General features: G+C 42.4%; 1 protein-coding gene across 1 annotated transcript; it reads left to right on the top strand.

The window, feature by feature from the left end:
• Positions 1-1,945: 1,945 nt before the first annotated feature.
• On the top strand, positions 1,946-18,791 carry EPHX4 (epoxide hydrolase 4). The gene is made up of 7 exons (XM_036387871.2): positions 1,946-2,563; positions 5,828-5,913; positions 9,315-9,472; positions 11,512-11,640; positions 13,761-13,864; positions 14,787-14,935; positions 17,877-18,791. The coding sequence occupies exons 1-7, from the start codon at positions 1,961-1,963 to the stop codon at positions 18,109-18,111; spliced, it is 1,464 nt and encodes a 487-aa protein (XP_036243764.1). The 5' UTR covers positions 1,946-1,960; the 3' UTR covers positions 18,112-18,791.
• The last annotated feature ends 1,314 nt before the right edge of the window (positions 18,792-20,105 follow it).

The raw sequence follows: 20,105 nt of genomic DNA, 5'->3' as shown, positions 1-20,105 counted from the left end.
ATGGCTACCATGATATAAACAACAGCACTGGTTGTTTTGCTCCTGCCAAACTTCCTAATTTATCTAACTGGGTCACTGGTTTACTGAGGTGCACTTCAGGGAAAAATTCTGCTGCTGCTTAGTCTGATATTGAGAAGTTGCAAAGGCTTCTTCCCTACAAGAAAGGTCATTAGCATGAAGTCTGATGTATAAGAAATGAGCTGTATGCTAATCCTAGGGTTGGCAGCGTGAGTAATCTGAGCACGAAGGGAAAGCTCAGGCTCGGTAGGCATGATTCATGCAATCCTACTGGAGTCTGCAGAGGTCGGTGTCTGAACTGAATCATCTGCATCTGATGTTCCTTCTCTTCTTGCCCAAGAGAAGGAGGCAGCCTTAAACAGCCCTGCGCCTCTTTCCCCAGCAGACTGATAAAGCTCCTGACCTCACGTTTGTAAGGCTTGTGTTCAGACAAGGAGCAGGGATCATGAACAGTGTTATTCAGCATTGGCAGCTGGTGTAGGTCACTGATATTTCATTTGTGTTATAGATAACAGCAAGCTTGGAAGCTTTTTATAGCTACCTAAAATGTTATCTTTAGTAATAGAAAATAAATTCATATTAGGGCTTAAACTTGTTTAAGCTTTTAAAATCATCAACATGCAGTAACAGGCCATTATTTACAACATTCCTTTCTGCTGTTTTAGTTAATTTCATTTGATTTTTCTAAAAAAGGAAAAATTTTGACCTTATTGAAACCAGCATTAATTCTGTCACTGCCTTCAATGGGCCTAGTATTCAACATCAGTGTCTATATTTGTACATCTGAATTTAGAACAAGTAGGAGAAAGCATTTGGTATGTTACAGACAAAAGTCATCTACAAGCTGTGTTCCATGCAGAGTGAAAAATTATATATATTTTGTCCTATATATACATGCTTATCCAATTTTTTTTAAAACTAGCTCATTGAATCACACATCTTAGAGTTAACAGATGGATGGTGTCTTTGTACAAGCTTCTACTTGCACTGCTGGACAGAGCAAAAATATTTCTCGGAAGTAAAGTTCTAATCCTACAGACTTATCTGGACCAAGAACAATTTTTTTTCATAGAATTTGGCAACCAGGCTCTCTTCAAATGGCAAGAAGCTGCACGTAGGCCTACATATGAGCTGTGACTCTCATATGGCTTCCAAAAGTCTTAAACCTGCCCATATCCTCTAGTCTAAAAAGCAAAGGTTCTAGGAGTAAAGGTGAGCAGGCCATGCAGTGAGTTAGATCAGGATTTGACACAGAAGCTCATTATACTTTTCTGGCAGTCAGCACCTACCATGTCCACATTTTGTTATCTTCTAGAGCTAATAAACTGTAATTTCTTAAATGCACTTTTACAACCTGTAAAATCAATTGCTTCATATAGTTACACTTCTACTTACAGTTTTGGATTACATGAGCCATTCTAGTTTTAAATTTCCATTTACCCTTCATATCAGTAGGTTAGTAGGAGACAGACTGGAGACTTTCTTTTTACCCTGGCATCTGTGGCCTTGTATGAGACAGTGACTCCTTCGTGTATGCTTGTAGTGATGTACTAATGGGCAGGCAGGGACTGTTCAGCCTCTATCAGCCCTCCGGAGCTGAGATATCAATACAGACTTAAGTTTAGGTGATTTATCTTTTTAAGAAATATTCACTAGTATTAGCATATAATAACTAAAATTGTAAATACGTTTACAAAATCACCCTTAAATGGGTAATAGTGAAACGGCAGTGAAAGAATGAAGTCTTGAAAAACACCATGGTGCGAGTACACAACCCCATGCCGGCAGTTATCCGCCTCTGGCACGGCAGTAAGGTAAGGGCGCTCAAGGGCGCGCTCGGAGCGCGCAGCGCGATCGCCGCCGGGGCCTGGGGCAGGCACGGTGGCGGGGACGGCCCGGCGGCCGCTGCTCCCAATGACATTCCGAGCGCGTGCCGATGTGAATGGCGGCTCTGCCTGAGCGCGCAGGTGACACAGCCGCGCCCAGCCGCCCAGGGACGGCTTCTCCCTCTTTCGCCGCCAAATATCTGGGGAGAACAGCCCTCCTTGGCCAAGCCCTGCGTGGGCAGGCGCGACCCCCGCAGCCGCGCCGCCGCCCCCGAGGCACCGCCCGGGGTCCGGCGAGCCCCGGGACGTGCGGGCGGCCGGCGCTGTGCCCGGCGCTGTGCCCGGCGGCGCAGGGCGAGGGCCGCGGGGCGGGCGCGCCGCCGCCGCCGCTCCTGGTGCCTCCGCTCGGGCGGCTCCTGGCGGCGGCGGCGCTCCGAGCCCCTCCCGGCCGGCGGGGACGGCGGCGGCGGGGCCCGATGGCGAGACCCGGCGCTGCGTGCCCTCCGCCCGCCCGCCGGGTGATGGTGGCCGCACGGGCGCTGCTCTTCTGGGCGTTGGTTTACAGCTACTGCGGGGTGTGCGCCTGCATCGCCGGGCTGCGGCTGCTCTGGAGCATCGGCCGGCGCCCGGGCGAGACCTTCCGCTGGGTGGTGCGGGAGAACCCCCCCGCCTGCCTCAACGACCCTTCCCTGGGCACCCACTGCTACGTCCGCATCAAGGTGAGGGCGCGGGCGGGGGGAGCGGGCCCGCTGGGCGCGCAGGCACCCACCCCCGCGCTGTGCAAGGCACCCCTGCCTGCCCTGCCCTGCCCTGCTGTGCCGGCTGCGCTGTGCATGGCACCCCTGCCTGCCCTGCCCGGCTGTGCGGGATGCGCTGTGCGTGGCACCCCTGCCTGCCCTGCCCTGCTGTGCGGGATGCGCTGTGCATGGCACCCCTGCCTGCCCTGCCCGGCTGTGCGGGATGCGCTGTGCATGGCACCCCTGCCTGCCCTGCCCGGCTGTGCCGACTGCGCTGTGCATGGCACCCCTGCCTGCCCTGCCCGGCTGTGCCGGCTGCGCTGTGCGTGGCACCCCTGCCTGCCCTGCCCGGCTGTGCGGGATGCGCTGTGCGTGGCACCCCTGCCTGCCCTGCCCGGCTGTGCGGGATGCGCTGTGCACGGCACCCCTGCCTGCCCTGCCCGGCTGTGCGGGATGCGCTGTGCATGGCACCCCTGCCTGCCCTGCCCGGCTGTGCCGACTGCGCTGTGCATGGCACCCCTGCCTGCCCTGCCCGGCTGTGCCGACTGCGCTGTGCATAGCACCCCTGCCTGCCCTGCCCGGCTGTGCCGACTGCGCTGTGCATAGCACCCCTGCCTGCCCTGCCCGGCTGTGCGGGATGCGCTGTGCATGGCACCCCTGCCTGCCCTGCCCGGCTGTGCGGGGTGCGCGGACAGCCCGCCTGCCTTGCCGTGTGTGCTCGCACAGCTGCACAGGTGCATTCAGCACCTGCCTGCGTTTCCCCGGCGAGCGGTGCCGTGCCCGGCCCGGCTGCAGGCCCTCAGGCCGGGAGGATCAGTGCCCGGCCTCCGGGTGCGGAGCCCTGGGCGGGCGGTGAGCGGTTCCTTGGCCCCGGGTATCCCGGGGAGCCACCGCTCCCTGCACCGCCTCTGCTCTCTGCTGTTTACGGTTTGCCCAGTTGCACCGGCGAGCTCGTTTCGTGCACCACTGTTACAGGGAAAACGTAGAGCAAGAAGCTAATTGCTGACCCTCAGATTGTACAATTTAAGCCACCAATTTCTGTACTTGTCTCAGGTCTCTGTGATTTGCTTCTTTACTGAATGCTCTAAATGAAGTTGTATTAGCTAGGTTTCTTTTGCAGCTATATGTGAGCAGAGAATGCATAACAAGTTTTGTCAAGTGCTATTTTTCATAAAATAAGCATAAAGATCTCTGTTCCCAGGGTTCTGTGCAGATGGTTTTGTGCCAGGTAGTACTAATATAAATTAGTGAGCCTCAGTTTGTCATGATTTGCTTGTTTTCTTTTGCTAACATCATTAGGAGGCATGTGTGGGCTTTTTACTCATATGACATGTTCTTTTTTTCCTGTACCACAAAGCAGTAAATGAACAGGCTGCTGGGGAAGTGAGAGGGGTATGACAGTAACAGAAGAGCATTTGGGGGCAAATCGAATTGCTGTCAATATGACAGTTGACCACTCATTTCAGGAAGTAAGAAACACTTGCTGTTGGATAACAGCAGGCTAATGGATTACTTTCCAAACATATATCCTACAAATCCATTCAAATTTCAATAAAACAGCCATTGTTGGAAAAGGTGGCAACATCCTATGTCTGTTCTGGAGGTTGGAAAAAAGGGAACAGCAGCAACTGAAAAAGTCCAGGATGGGCCATGTGATATTTAAACTGCTGCTGTACACGTGGAAATAGAATTTTCAGGAGTAAAGGAAGTTCCTTAAAAGCAACAAATAGATTAGAATAAAAACATGGAGGGTAAATCCCAAGAGGACGCTGACTGAAAGAAGCAGCATGGAAGAGGGCTTACCTATTACTCACTAAATGAGAAACTGTGGAAGAAGACTGAGAAACTTCTACTTTTTTAAATAAGAAAAGATTAAAGACAGAATGATCTGGAGAATGATACAGATGATGTAATGGCCCCAAAATTTATTGGGAATTTATTTTTACCTCTAGGGACCTCAAGTTCATTGGCATCCCAGAGATGAAACATCAATGTAATTAGGGGCAAAAAAGAAAAAGCCCCTATTACATCCAGAGCAAATATTAAAAATCCAAATAGCTCCCTCTTCAGAGTCCTTTCAAGAATGAGGATATAAGTTAATGGTTTTGGAGCTCGTTAGTGACTTACAAGTGTAAAGATATGTCAGAGCATTTGAAGCATCTTGGCAAGAAAACCTTTTTTCATGCATTTGTGATCCTTGCCCTGATATTAGCTCTTGATGTGTAGCAAAGGCATGGGTTTTTTCTTTCTTTTTTGAAATAGCAGAGACAGTGCAGGCTTTGACATTTGTTCAGGAGCTGTACAACCCTTCTTCCTGCAGTTTCTTTCACATGACTTCTAAACAGTATTTCGTGAGCTAACTCCCAACTTCTCTATCTACTTCTGTGTCAGAATTCAGTAAAACCTCTAGGTCATGATCACAGTTTATTTAAATTCTACTGGATTTCACCTTCAGTCAGTGCAAGCTTGTGTACATCCATTCTCTTCAACAGTATTTCTGTGTACAAGCAGGCAACTACAATAAGTAAGTTGCCTGCTTGGAATTCTCATAAGACCCAATTCCTTAAAAGTTGCATCAGAAACTGACTATTGACACGGCAGAAAGAAGATTATAACATTAAAGCTTAATTTTCTGAAGTGAGTCTGAAACCTAGAATTATAAAAACTAGCAAATATGTCTTGCTTTCTGGTTATTTAATTTTGATTGCTTTTGGTTGTTAAGAATCCACGTGGTCCTTTATCTATCATGCCAGAATGCAATGTGATGGTTTTAAATAGATGCATAATCTTACCAGCTAACTGAAAGATTGGAAGTGCATTTAAAGTATTCTGCATTTTAAAGTCTTTCTTCAAAGCAGATGACTGGTGTCAGTGTGAAAGCAGTGTGCTTGCTGTGACAATAACCTGCATTTCCCAGTGGCTGTGCCAGGCAGTGCTCTGTCAGAAGTGTTTGTGTGCTCAGGGCTGGGCTGGCACACAGGCACAGCCAGGCAGGTACTGGGGATGGTCCTTCCTGGAAGGAGCTGTGGTGGGCGTGCAGGGTGTGGGACACTCAGCATTGCCAGGGTGTAGCAGATACCTGATCTCAGAAGTAAAGAAGGCTTCAGCTTCAAAACTGATCATTTGATATTATTTTAGGTTCACTATATTGTTTCTTAGAATATGATCTGAAACCATCATTATTCTTAAATCCCAAAGTAGCAGTTCTAGGCAGCAATAAACACACTTCTTTTCCTCTTATTTTAGGATTCAGGGTTACGATTCCACTATGTGGCTGCTGGAGAAAGGGGCAAACCACTCATGCTGCTGCTTCATGGCTTTCCAGAATTCTGGTAAAACTCCCTTCAACATTTTCTATTATAAAAGAGGCTGCATAAGATACCCAAAGACGAACACCTCTGCTTAAATATCCCCAGTGCGATCCCTTATATGTATTTATGAATATTAATGGCATGAAGTTTCACTAGGCAATGAACCATTGAAACATCTTTTTAACTGCTGCATCCACAAAGAAAGTTCCTTCAGACTAACACAAACCAACCATCTTTTTTGTACTGTCAATCCATTTTTCCTCAGGTATGTACCCTTTTCTGCAAACTTTGTGAAGGAACTGCTAATTTTAAAAAAATTTCCTGTTTGGGTAGTACTTGTACTATATGGCTAAACTTATGAATTATAGCAGAGGGTGTTAAAATAAGGATCCATTATATGTTAAGTGCAATCAGGATTGCTCCATTTATTAAAAATACTACACATTAATTTTTAACTAGGGGAGGGGAAGAACTATGAGTTCTATAGGCTATTGTGCAGCCTAATTTCAGAATGCTACTCAGGGAAAAAGGTTCTATTATTAGTTCATCACAAGATGAATGATGAATCAAACCCAATCCTAAATGTTTGTTTATAACAATGAAAAGCAGTCATGTGTCCAATGATGTAACCAAATTGCTCAGGCTGTCGTTGTCAGGTTTAACTAGTGAAGCATGGCTTACAGAACTTGCACAGGAAGAACAGTAAGGGAATAAGGGGAGTACTAATGCCAGAAATACAGCAAGGTGAATGATCCTTTTCCTTACCAACTCAGCTGTGGGGCTAGAGGCCACTGCTGGAGCTGTGATTTTCCAGTCTGTACTCAGGTCATACCATGCTAAACTGACCCAAGTAGGAGAGGTCAGTTCTCTTCCCTCAGCAAGTTCCCCTAGGTACTAATGCCCTTCAGGGTGATGGGACAGAGTCACATTTCTGTTGTTAAATTTTCAAAGAACATTATTCTAGTAATAAATTGCTATCTAAAATTATTAACGCTGTAAACTTTGATTGAAAGGACAGTTAGATGGGTCAGTGCATATTCTCTTCAAACATTATGCATATCTTGAATAAAGCATATTCTAACACAGGCAATGAGAATACAGCTGATTTCCCCTATGGGGGAATAGTAAAAGAGAAATTAGCATTTTATATACATATTCTACTGAGATTAGGTATATTATTTTTAAAAAGCAGAAAGTAATTCTTACAGTTTACAATAGTGAGTCATGCTATAAGTGGCAGCTACTAGATTGTTTTGTCTGACCATTCAAAGGGATGAATAAAAAATCTGTTATGTAGGTCACTGGGACCACCAAGAGTTTCTATCACTGTTTTTAAAAAGAACACTATATGCTAATAGTCTGTAAATTAATCATATTACCAATATTTGTGTTAGGTTATTCATTCACTCAGTGATTTCTTTTTCATTCAGGAATAGTGATTGTTCTGAGAGCACGAGATAAAATAACCACAATTTAAGAGAGATGTAAAGCAGCAGCAAATTTGTATTGTTTGTCTAAGAAAACAAAAATGATTTTATCCACAATTACAGTTCCTAATTTTAATAAATCCTCTGCCTTCAAATGTCTCAAGGTTATAACTAGGACAAATATAACCAGACAATACTGACCACTAAGAGTGATAGAGAATGCCTGAAGGTGACAGATCACTAAAGAATGTAACACACCAGAGCCAATGAGGGTTTTAGATGCATAAGAACTTGAAAATCAGTACATGGTGGAAGGTCAATAATAAAATACTTGAGACTGGACATAATGTGTTGAGGTAGCTGAGTACTTAAAAGTTGTGCGTGAGCTGCTACATTTTATACTACTTGCCCTTTAGAAAAAATATGATCAGAAAGTCTCAAAATAGATTCAAGCTTATGAACATGGAGGCATTCACAACATTTCCAAATTCTGCTTGCAAAGCAGTTGTCCAATATTTATATATCATATGGGATAAAAGGGTTTATTTGAATATAAAACCTACACATTTGATAGGTCAGACATTTGGAGACTGATGGACTGTTGTGAAAACAGAGGATGAGAATAGCTTGTAGACATTTTCAGAAAACAAAAATAGTTGATTTATGTATTTATGGGCCTGGTTCTTTCTTCTTACTGAAGTATATAGAATAGCTGCAACAGTTACCATGGCAAATTCAGCTTCCAAGTCATTATATAATGCCTGTAAAAAATTCATTCCCAGAGATCTCAGCTAAACCTTGTCTTCACATTATATAGCACTGAAATGAAAATGTTCTGTTTGTTTATATGAAAACAGATTCATACCATTGAGTGTTCCTGTAACCTTATTTAAGTTCAAAGTCCCTAATAGGCTGGAGGCAAAGGTAAAGTGGAAGAGCCCATGGTCTGAAACAGATGTTGTTTGGATTAAGGTAGAATTCTGTGCATCACACTTACAACCACTGATGATCCAAATGTTATATATCCTTTCTCTGAAACTGTTGAAACGAGCAGAAATAAAAGCTAGATCCTAGCACAGAGGGATGCAGTCACTGTTATATATGTCCTGAAGGATCATGTTTTTCCTACATCTTTCTAGTACAGTGTAAGATAAGACTATGTCTTGGGACTGGCTATTCTAAAATTTATTTGGTTTCAATAACAGCTGAAGGACAGGTCATTCTTACAGGTTAAGACCCACCATTTTCTTTTTATTTTTGCTTCATAACACACATCCAGCCACTACATACAGTTACAGAGTGAGGAATAGCCCAGGCCCTTGCCTGAGTTCTTGCCTATGTATGCCTTTTGATGTATGTAATGCTATCACTCTTTTCCATAGAAACCCAAGGATGAAATACTCTGTCTAGTAACAACACATTGAGAGAGCTTGTTCTGCAACAGTTCTGGTACAGAGACACAGATGAAAGTGTACACAGGATAAATCCTATAAACTTCACCAAGATCATTTGTTATTAACTGGATTTCTTTCTTTGGTTTATTTAGTGTATGAATTATCTGATATTCTTTTTCTGAATAGAAAAAATTGCAAAACACAGCTGTGAGTAAGCCAGGGAGAAGAGGAAGCTTTTCAGGTCTTACTTTTTTGATGCTACTATGTCTCAAAGGATAAAGTCCTCCCTATGCTCTGGTTTATGCCTTCTTCCTTTGCAGCAAAGGGACTGTGCCAGACTCCAGGAATTGTTGAAAAACCCTGGCTCTGGCCATGTCTCCTTTGTGGCAGCTGCACTTTGTTACTGGGGGATTCAAGACAGGAGCACAAAACTACTGCAGCCACAAAGGACCAACAGCACAGCAAAGAAAGGAAAAAGAATCTCATAGCAAACACAGCCATGCTAGTTTAGCCTCAAATATTTGGGTGCAAAAGCATTGAGTGCATTTTTGGTATCATACTGCTTGACCTTGTAACTCCAACTTTTTTTCCCCTTTGTTAGGTATTCTTGGCGCCATCAATTGCGGGAATTTAAAAGTGAATATCGAGTGGTGGCCCTGGATTTGAGAGGTTATGGAGAAACAGATGCTCCTCCTCACAAAGAAAATTACAAGTTAGATTGCCTGATAGCAGACATAAAGGATATTTTGGAATCTCTAGGTGCGTTAGTAGAAGAAAAATCTACTTGACTCAAAAATTACTTAATTTTCTAGGAAAAGAAACCCATATAAAGATCTAGCACTGGTTTTTGTTTGTTTGTTTGTTTTAATATTAGCATTGCAGAGGTGTAAAAATCTAAGGATACTAATATTATTAGGACAATTATAAATGAAGAAGTCTTTTTTTCTAATTACAATGTGTATGTCTGCATAAGCAATACGTGAAGATTATTTTTTCATCAGGAGTTTTGAAAAGAAAATTCCTATGTACTGTAAAATGCAGTACAAACCTATGGTTCTTTTCCTTAAGAAGTCTTTCCTCCTAATCACTTGCCTTAGTGGATAATATTCTGAGTTAGAGTCTTAAAGAACTTGCAGACCAAGGAATTTATATCAGATGACATTCTTCTTGCACAAACAAGACATAATAAGTATTGTGGGCCTTACAGAGATGGTGAGAGTTCATCTGCTGTATTGGGAAAAAAAACTCCAAAAATGCTACCCTTTGCACAATACTACTCCTGTCAGTTCTCAAGAGCTGAATCACTCTGTCTTACACAACAGTGAGAGCAGAAGGGAGAACAAGGGGCACACTGCTCTCTGTGGCAAATACACAGGGTAAAGGCCTAGAGCTGAAGTGCAAAATTCACGCCTCCAGTTCAGTTTGAAGTGTGTCCCTGTTTGGGTGATAAATTGTAACCCCTGGTGAAGGCTATTTCCCTTCCATACCAAGATCAACACAAGGGACTAGATTGTCATTCTCTGAGTAGTTTTGATTCCCTGGATATTCTAGCCATAGTAAAATAACTTACTGCATTTCATATGGAGAAATAATAAAGCAGTGATTCAAGTTCTGAGATTTGAATTTAGGATTTGCTTTGTTTGTGATGTTTGAGTATTGGCAAAAGATTGGGCAGGCAGTCCTCACACAGTGTTGACATTTTCCAGCCTTTGCTGGTTGTGTTAATCTCCATGGTAATGCCATGGTTATGCTTGAGAAGCTCTCAGCATAATTCAATTTCAGAGGGATTTAAATTTTTTGGGGAAAATCACTTCAGAGCCCTGTTATCTTTGTTTGTCCTAATCTCAAGTTAAATTCTTTTGGAGAACTTGATTATATCAAAAGTGCTCCAAAAGATTTCTATCCAAGAGGGTTTATAAGGTTCTTTGACAACTGTGTCCAAATCTATGTCAGAATTCTAAACATCTTGGCTTTTATATGTTTCATTTGTAGTCTGTTGCTCACCATTCCAGTCCTCAATGAGGAGGGTAATGGTATCTGACACTAGAGTATGTTGTTTTCCAGCGTGGTTTAAGAAGGAGTGTTAGAGCTTTCAAAACACTCAGTCACTATTCTGTCCATGCCCCTTCTATTGCTGCTGGAATACAATTTTTATTGATGGAAGAATAAGTTTGTGAATGTCCAGAACTTACAAAATTGCCAACAAAACAGCATATGGAGAAAAGCTAAGGCCTCCTAAGTATATAAATGGGAGTGTTTACACATACTATTTATATGGCTACTAAGTATAATGCCCACCTTTTGCATAATGATGCCACCGAGTGCTTAGATAACCCCTCATATTCAGCGAAATACATTAGGATTAATTTTGTTCTGGAGGTGCTCAGGAGATTGCTCAGTCTTCTTGTCTGCAGTTTCAAATTCCAAACTCCCTAAACACGGCAAATGTACGTGTGTTATAATGACTGCAGGCTGAAGTGTCCATCTGACCCTGCACTGGCCAAGATGTGAACAGGGTGGCCATCTGCATACTGAGTGACTTTAGGGTGACATGGAGGTAGTAGAGTTAAAGTTGAATCAAGTCCAATTAAATACTTTGACATATTTGTAAATTTTTAAACTATAACAGTGCCCTATTTTTTCTGACCATTAGTAATGGAAGTGGTGCAGTATTAAAGTTACATTAATGAATGTGCTGAACCACCTACTCAGCCCAATAATGATTTTATTGTATGAGCTGATTTCTGTGGATACTAATTCCTTTGAAATAAAAGCCTGTGTCTGTGTTTATGTGGTAGGATACAACAAGTGTGTGTTGATTGGCCATGACTGGGGAGGAATGATTGCTTGGTTAGTGGCCATATGTTACCCTGAAATGGTGACTAAGCTGATTGTGGTTAATTTCCCTCATCCTTCTGTATTTACAGGTAAGTTTGACAGTAGTCTTTGTTAATGCAAACTATCTGCATCTTGGTCATGATTGTGCTTGCTTTGAGAACCAACAGCCTGCCTCAGTAGATAAGCTCTATGGCTCTCACAGTCTGGACTGTATTTTGTAAAGCAGTAATATAGCAAGTGTTTATTTGACTTCTGAAAACAAATCTATTGTAGGAAGTGCGAATACTTACCACAAAAGTTACAGATGTTTTTTTAATCCTTGAGGGTCCACAAACATAATTTTCAAACACATGAATCTGGTTTTTTGCATTTATCACTGTTTATCACTGTTATATATATCAGGAAATAATTCCCAAAGACGGATGTATATTGTATTACACTTTGGTAAAGGCTGCACTGCATTATTAAATCTGCATAAGCCTGTCTTTGTATGAATGTGAATCAGACATTAGAATTACATCCTGATTTAGGTGACAAGTGACAATTTGTGATCTGGTACAATATTCATTGGAAGAAGTCTTTCCAGGCTACTTAATAGATGATTAGGAATATACCAGTACTTTGCTGAAACATGACTTGTTTTGCTATTTGTTGTGTGATAGAGTTGAGTTTGTCTGCTACCCAGAATTACAAAACATTTCACAGGAATTATATAAACATTCAGCAATCGAAAGGAAAGTACTATCTCACTAATTTGAATTTTTTCAATTGCTGGCCTTACCCTATCTCCATTTAAAAAGTCACCCCATTTCCCCATAAATAGCTAAGAATATTCAGCAGAATTTTAATTTTCATTTCAATTGAAAGTAAATCTGACCTTACACTGTGGGATCAGCCACACCATCCATATTTGTTGTTCTCACAGTGTTCTTGGGCACCTTTCTAAGATACTAAAGAACATTTTGCCAGGTGGTAAATCCACACTTACCATGGAGAGGTCTGTTTTCCACACGAAAGCAGAAGATTTTGCCGTGTTTTCAATGAGAACAGGAGCGAGGCTGTAGAGAAGATAATTGCATTTTATTATAGTATTTGTTTGCATATTTATTGAACTACAAAATCTGTTCTGTACCTTAATGAATTCTCCCTACATCAAATTTATTCTACTTTGGGTGACCAAAAGAAAACACACTGTTTATAAATAGTACAGAAAAGTAAAGTGATCAGTGCTGACAATGGCCCATCAGGAAAATATAATGGATAATGCAATTTAAGAATGTATAAGATATGAAACTTTAGAAGATAGCTAACACTTCAATTTCTGTTGGCTTAAAACCCATTTTTATTCACAGTCAGAATTAATATTTCTGAGAGATGTCCTGTGTTGGGAATGTGGTTTTTTGCATTCCTAAATTTACACCTGTACAGGAAAAGTTCTAGACTTCCTAGTAACTGCACACATTGTGTGCTTGCTTTGAGGAAGTTAGGTATTTGAATGTCAGTGTTGGCTCTTGAAACTCACTGGAGACACAGATTTACAATTAAAAAAAGAACAAAACAGTCAATGCAAGTTTGTGATAGATAGATAGATAGATAGATAGATAGATAGATAGATAGATAGATAGATAGATATAGAGATATAATTTTCTTTTGCTATATATGCTATGTCTAAAAATGACTGTAAAAATCTTTGAAAAGTGGTTCTATGAAATCTTGATTACAGTTCTTGAAATTGCCATAAAGACACTGTTAGAAAAATTCTATACTTCAATGAACAGTAGTGATGCAGTTTTTAGAATGTCAGTGGATCATCATCTACCGATTTCTGTGCATCACATAATTGATGAGAGAAATACCTATTTATGCCTGTTTTTCCATATCTGGAAAAAAAATGCTTTGGACTAGCTACACAAATAGATCTCTAAGTGAAAAACTACCATGCAATTAAACTCTCCAGTGCTGCTGTCCTCACCTAATCTTTGGCAAACTTTTGTTTTGCTCGCTGTTTCTAATAACATTTATAAAAGAAGTACCTTTTAATGGCCACATCATATATTTACTCCTGAAACAATAATCATCTTTTGTCACACAGCATACTTTAATGTAATATTTTTAGAACATTCCTTTAAGTTTAAAAATAGTAATATTACTAGTAATTTTGTTTGAGCCATCAGTTTTCATTTTTAATTCATGGACATTTTTGTTTCAGAATACATTCTACGACATCCATCACAATTGATTAAATCTGGTTACTACTTCTTTTTCCAAATGCCATGGTTTCCTGAATTCATGTTTACACTAAATGATTTCAAGGTGAGCAAAATGAATGCTCTTGTTTATATATGTAACTGTGAGTAATGGAATAATTGCCACCTACATTGATCCCTTCTGATGTAGTTATAATTACTGGAAAAATATGGAGCCTTCTGATTTTTCTTCTTAAGCTTTCTATAAAGTAGCATACAAGTCCACAGAGTCTCTGAGATGAACTCTTACTTCTGCATTTCTGGGAGGTGCTGAGGGAGGTACTTTTAACCTCAACACTGCAGTGCATTACTGCACCTAGAGAGTCAGCTGGTTTCACCTGTGCCCGCACCAGACGGACACCGCTGGTGCCTGGGGAGTTCCTGCTGACTTATCCTGTATGCAGTGGGACATCATCCTCTTATCTCCCAGAGCCTGCCACAGGGCAGGCAGTATGGGAGGCTGGGCACTGCATCCAGCCAGGTGATGAACTGTGCCGAGAAGCCAAGGCCAGCCCTCTGTATAACCTTAAACGTGAGCAGGAGGCGATAGAAAAGAACAACAGTGCGGGACACACCCTCCTACACACCAACAGCCCGAGCACAGCTCCCCGTGCTGCACACACGGCACAGCCAGCAGGGAGGCCATGAATCCTCCTCCCTCCTGCCCTGCCACCTGCTGGGGTCCATCCCAAAAAAAACCCACGGGCCTGCACTTGCCTGTCACAGGTAGCAGGGCAGGATGCAGTGACTTGGTAATACTGGTATTTCTCTGTACTTGATTATTCTGGAATAAGTTCTACTAGAGATGTTCACCTTGTGCTTTACGCATAGCTCTCTAAAAACTCATTTGAACCATTCATTGTACTTTGAACATAAATAGACTTTATAAATATGCATAAACAGATTTTAGAAAGATGTGTCCTGTTGAAGGAGACAAATCACATTTTCTAGCTATCTTACATAATAGCTTTTTCTTCTTGCTTTTGTAGGTTCTGAAAAGTTTATTTACCAGCCAGGCCACTGGAATTGGAAGGAAAGGCTGCAGATTAACTGCAGAGGATATTGAAGCTTATCTCTATGTCTTTTCACAGCCCGGAGCATTAACAGGACCCATTAACCATTACAGAACTCTTTTCAGGTCAGTATAATAGTCCCAAGCAAAGGAAAATATTCTAGAGAGTACCCTGGAGCACAAAGGTATTACTGCTGCTCCTCTCCTGCTGCTGGACCAGAGGAAACCCCCAGGTGTGTTCCTGAAGCCTCACCAGGTGGGCACAGGCCCGGTCAAGCAGTGAGAGGCCAGGTGTGTTCTGAGAGGTGTCCACACAAAACAGCAAAACAAGCAGAGTGCACAAAAGGAAAATCTTTGTTTCAAAATCTAATAAAGCAAAGACTCTTCTTCATTCACAGCCCCCGTGGCATTCCCAAAAATCCACCTCTAAATAATACTTTAAAAATTAACACCAATTAATTGTTTGCACTACAATTCATATTATGATAATGTCTATCAAGAGCTTATTATATAACACTACTAGATGATATGGCATCCAAGTATGTTACCCTTACTTGTAACTTTACAAGACCATATCTGGCACAATTGTATTGTGTTTAGGCTTTTTCTGTTTTTCAGAAAGGTGGGAGAGGCTTTTTATAACTAAACCTAAAACTAACCTAACTTGGTTTGGGTTTGGGGTTTTTTTGTTCCTTTACTGGTCTTGGCAGACTCACTTCATAGAGTAAAACAGAGATAGCATCATAATAGGAAATATTTTTGCAAGGTTAGTATTTATTTTCTCAAACAGCTGTCTAATGGTTTTAACTTTCCTGAAAGGAGTTGGCTGGCCTTAGAGACAGACACCCCCTTTTTTACCTACCAAAAACAGGGCCAGAAGGTCTGAACTCTGCATATATTCTACTTAAAGCATTAACTTGGACTATATCAAGAAGAGTGGCATTGAATCTGTTTTTCCTTTACCATCTCCAGTCTTCAGCAGTGATACATGTCCTGCACGCTTCTCCAACAAAAGACCGGCTTCCCAATATCCTTTCAAACAGCAATTCCCTTCTGTCCCTAAACTCAGGCAGTAGATGTTTGAAGTAGAATAACTTTTCATTTTCCATGGTCCAAATTTACTGCCACCTTTATTGCTCTTTCTGTGTCACTGTCAGGAGAGCAATCAGCAGGGAGAACACTGTGAGGGAAACAGGGACCTGAGCTAGGTGCTGCCTTGTACAGGCTGAGACAGAACTGGAAGGAGAAGGCAGAAGGCTAACCCCAAGCACGGCTGACAGTGGGGAATAAATGAGACGGCTGTGCTGGTAACAGTACATTATTAAAGCTGTGCAGAGAGCAGCCGATGCCATCAGCTGGGATGTCCGAGGGCCGCGGCGCTGCGTGCCCGCCCAGCGGCTCCCCCGCCCGGCAGCAGCCCCGGGCAGGGCCGATGAGGAGCTCAGAGGCGCCAGCGCCCCGAGCCCTGCTCGTTCCATCGGCCGCACCTCGCTCCAGTGCATGTGCACATTAACCAGCTGCTCCTCTGCCAGCAGCAGTGACGTGCCTGTGACAGCTGAACTGCTCTGGGACTCGCAGACAAATGGAAGAGATGTGGACCTTTAAACTATTGTTTCAGGCCCCTTCAGATTAAAAAAAGAAAGTGTAGTATCAGTTATAAGTCAGAAAGTATCTTCACAGCTATTAATTTCTCCGTGTGTTTTGAGTGTATGTTTGTGCATTGTTTGCTTCATTCTTCTAATGAAAGTACACCTGCACTGAATTCAGAGAATCTTATTTAGGTGCTGTATCTTTTTGTTTACTGCTGTAGCCACAATGCAGTAAACAAAAAGATCAATCACTCAGTTCTTGCCACCAGTTCTGATGGTCACACCTAATGGGATGGGAATTGTTAAATATGAAAACTGGATTGGAATTTTCCCTTTCTCTCATCTAAGTCATTAAGCATCCATATATTTGGATGCTAATGACTTGTATTCACCACAACTCCCAGTGGGCTGATACTGGTGACCTATGTGTTAAAGAGTTCCGACTCATTACAGTCCACTTGGAGGTGCATTCTTCAGAGCCTCATTTTTCTGGAATATTATTTCCAAAGACAAAATAACCTACTTCCATCCTTCACCAGCACATCTTTTTATAAATAGCACAGTGGTCATTCCTTTCACTATATATTAAATACAAACACTTTAAGAATAAATCCATAAAGCTTTTATATCATGCTTGGTTAAGAGAGAAGCTGAAACTTGAATTTCTTCTTATACACCATTTGTTTAGAAAATAGCATTAGCTCTCTTGTAACAGTTAAGAACTTCACTGTTTACAGAGAAACTGTATAACAATGCTGAGGTCTGAGGGTCTGAGAAGGTCTGAGTCTGTTTTTCAAAGACTAATATTTCACAAATGGAACTTTCCTTTCTAAATGAGAAATCTGTGCATTAATTGTTACTAAAGGCAATTTCTGGAAATTTCAGGCATGATATAATTTCCCATATTCCGGACTGAACAGAAATATAATGCAATTCATAGGCAATGAAAAGTGACCAAAAAGCCTATGAAAAAAAGCCTGTATAAAGCCTGATAGAGTTTACCTAAGTCAGGCTGCAAACCTTGCAAGGCACAAAACAGTAAACTGTACAGTGGTGAGAAAACACACGTTAATAGTGAAGAGATCCAGGATACTGGAGTAAAAGGTGAAGAGATTAGTCTCAATGCACAGAATCAGATATTAGATTATCAGTTTTTAAAATTGGTACTATGAATAAGCTGTGGTTCAGTGGGTGAGGTCAGGTTGTTTGCAAAATGAGATTTAAATCCACTGGTAGAAAAGGCCCTTTTAAGAACTTTTGTAATCATCAATCAAAATGAAATTACTGTCTAAAGTGATCTTTTATTAACATTTCTTGACTTTGCATGTAAGTAGAGAGGAAGAATGTCTTCAAAGTCTCATTTTATTTGTTTTACTTTAAACTAAGACATGACACCTTCTTTTTCTTGCTTTTTTTAAATAGCATAGTCTCTATGTTTTATTAAACAAGACCTAACTAAGTGTGTTTTATTTTTCAAGCTGCCTGCCTCTGCAGAACCATGAAGTTATCATGCCAACCCTGCTGTTATGGGGAGAAAGAGATGCATTTATGGAAGTTGAGATGGCAGAAATTACAAGGATTTATGTTAAAAATCATTTCAGATTAACTATTTTGTCAGAAGCCAGTCATTGGCTCCAGCAGGATCAACCTGACATAGTGAACAAGTTGATATGGACCTTTCTTAAGGAAGAGACAAAAAGAAAAAGAGAATGACTGTACATGTTTTAAGGGGTCTAAATAAAAGCTCTTCGGATTTAAAACCTAATTGTTATCAGGGCCATATTTCCAGCCTGCCTTCTATTTTGAGCTCTGTTAGAGAAGTGTTTTCATTGTACTGTACATTTGGACACTAATCGTACAGCTAAAAGAAGTGAGTATGAGAATATATGATACCAACATTGGTTTTACCTGTATACTTGTATTTTGCACATAAAAACACCTGCCTTAAAATACATATGTATTTGTACAGAAAGAAAATCATGGAAAGTTGCTTGGTTTTGTTTTCCCCCTTGCTTTACAGTTGTAATGTGTGGTGCCTTTTACAAATTTATAATGAAACAATAGAGTGGTGCCATACTGAAGAAAGTCACAAGTTTTCATTCTAGATTTGCCTGAATTTTTTTAATGTATTTTACCATTAAACAGTAACTCTTTTTATCTATATTTTAGCATACTGAATGATTGAAAATTTTCTGGGTACGTTTCTAGTCTTCAAGTGAATAATGATCCGTATCTTGTATTGTTGAGTGCAGCTGCTTTGCGCAATGTGTTTTTCTTTCTTGACTAAAAAATGGAAAACCTGTACACTCCACATGTCTGAACAAGAACAATGGAAAATTAAGATATAACATGTATCAAATCCACCTCTGTCTAATAAAATGCAACTTACAAGACTCCCTTTACTTTATCTGTCTTCCTATGGAGAGATTTGCTGAAGCTAAGAACTGAGTTTGAATAGCTGAAGCGTCTGGTCTGGTATTCAGCCTGGACACTCATGCTATGATTGTTGTCAATTTTTGAAAATAATGCCTCATTGTTGGCATTATCCTTCCTATGTCAGCAACTACCGTTCTTGTCTCCAAGAACTGCTGCCAAGTTCCTGTGTTTATAGGAGAGAGAGACGCAGTGATTATGAACACAAAGGGTAGAATTAACTTGCGTGTGATGGCAGGGGAGAAGAAAAACTTAAGCTAACTACAATGGGAAAAAGAGCAAAAATACAAGACCGCAGAAATGGTGTCACCTGCCTATCAGGTTTCCAAAGCCTCCCTCTCCACCTGCAGAGCAAGTGCAGTGCCCTGGAATCAGAGGTGAACAAGAGGCCACTGAGGGAGGCATCAGGGCCAGGTGAGCCTGAACAACTGTCCACACTAAAGTAGAACAGAGCTGGGAGATGCTGTGGAGTCCCAACACATCCCCACACTGCCAATTGTGTCATCCCTTTTGAGCCACTGTGTCCCACTCGGTGTGGGTGCAGTGTAACCCTCAGTGTAATCCTCTCCAGGAAGGACCAAGCGGTGCTGCCTGCCCAGCGCTAGCTCATGGCTGGAGACCTGCTCTCGTCCCCAAATCCCAGCAGAATCTCCTCAGGATCACGACAGTGGTGTTATATTTGCTTCTTTCCATCATTTCAAGCATTTTCAAGCATTTTCCCCTGAATACTTTCAGCACTTATAAACGCAAATGGTTATGTGCTTCTCTTACTTACACTATGAAGCTGGAAAGGCTCTCCCTTGTCTCAGGAGGTGGCACAGAGAGACTTCTATCGCCTGTGCAGCAGTTTTGCTGTGGCAAGACAGACAGTGCTGGGGAGTAGGGATTGTCCTGCGGAGCACCGGCTGCTCGGAAACTGCAGCCCGCCCCGCTTCCTTCCTCGCGGCAGGTGCACACGGCAGGGGCGGCCGCAGAACGCCGGGCCCCTCACACGAGGGCGCGGCGCTCGGGGGACGCGGCGGGAAAGGCCTTCGAGTGCGGGAACGGCCCTCGAGTACGCTAGCGGCCCTCGAGTGCGAGAACGGCCCGCGAGTACGGGAGCGCTCCGCGGTAGGAACGGCTCACGCGTGCGGGAGCGGCTCTGGTGTGCGGGAGCGGCCCTGGCGTGTGGGGCGGAGCCGCGGCCGGTAGAGGGCGCACTCCTAGCGGCACCCGCCCTCGGCCCGCTGAGACACCGCCCCATCAGTGAGGCCCCGCCTCCAGCAGGGAACGCG

Source organism: Molothrus ater, chromosome 9 (genome assembly GCF_012460135.2).
Source record: "Molothrus ater isolate BHLD 08-10-18 breed brown headed cowbird chromosome 9, BPBGC_Mater_1.1, whole genome shotgun sequence".
Taxonomy (NCBI): Eukaryota; Metazoa; Chordata; class Aves; order Passeriformes; family Icteridae; genus Molothrus; species Molothrus ater.
This window is presented reverse-complemented; position numbering and strand designations above follow the sequence as displayed.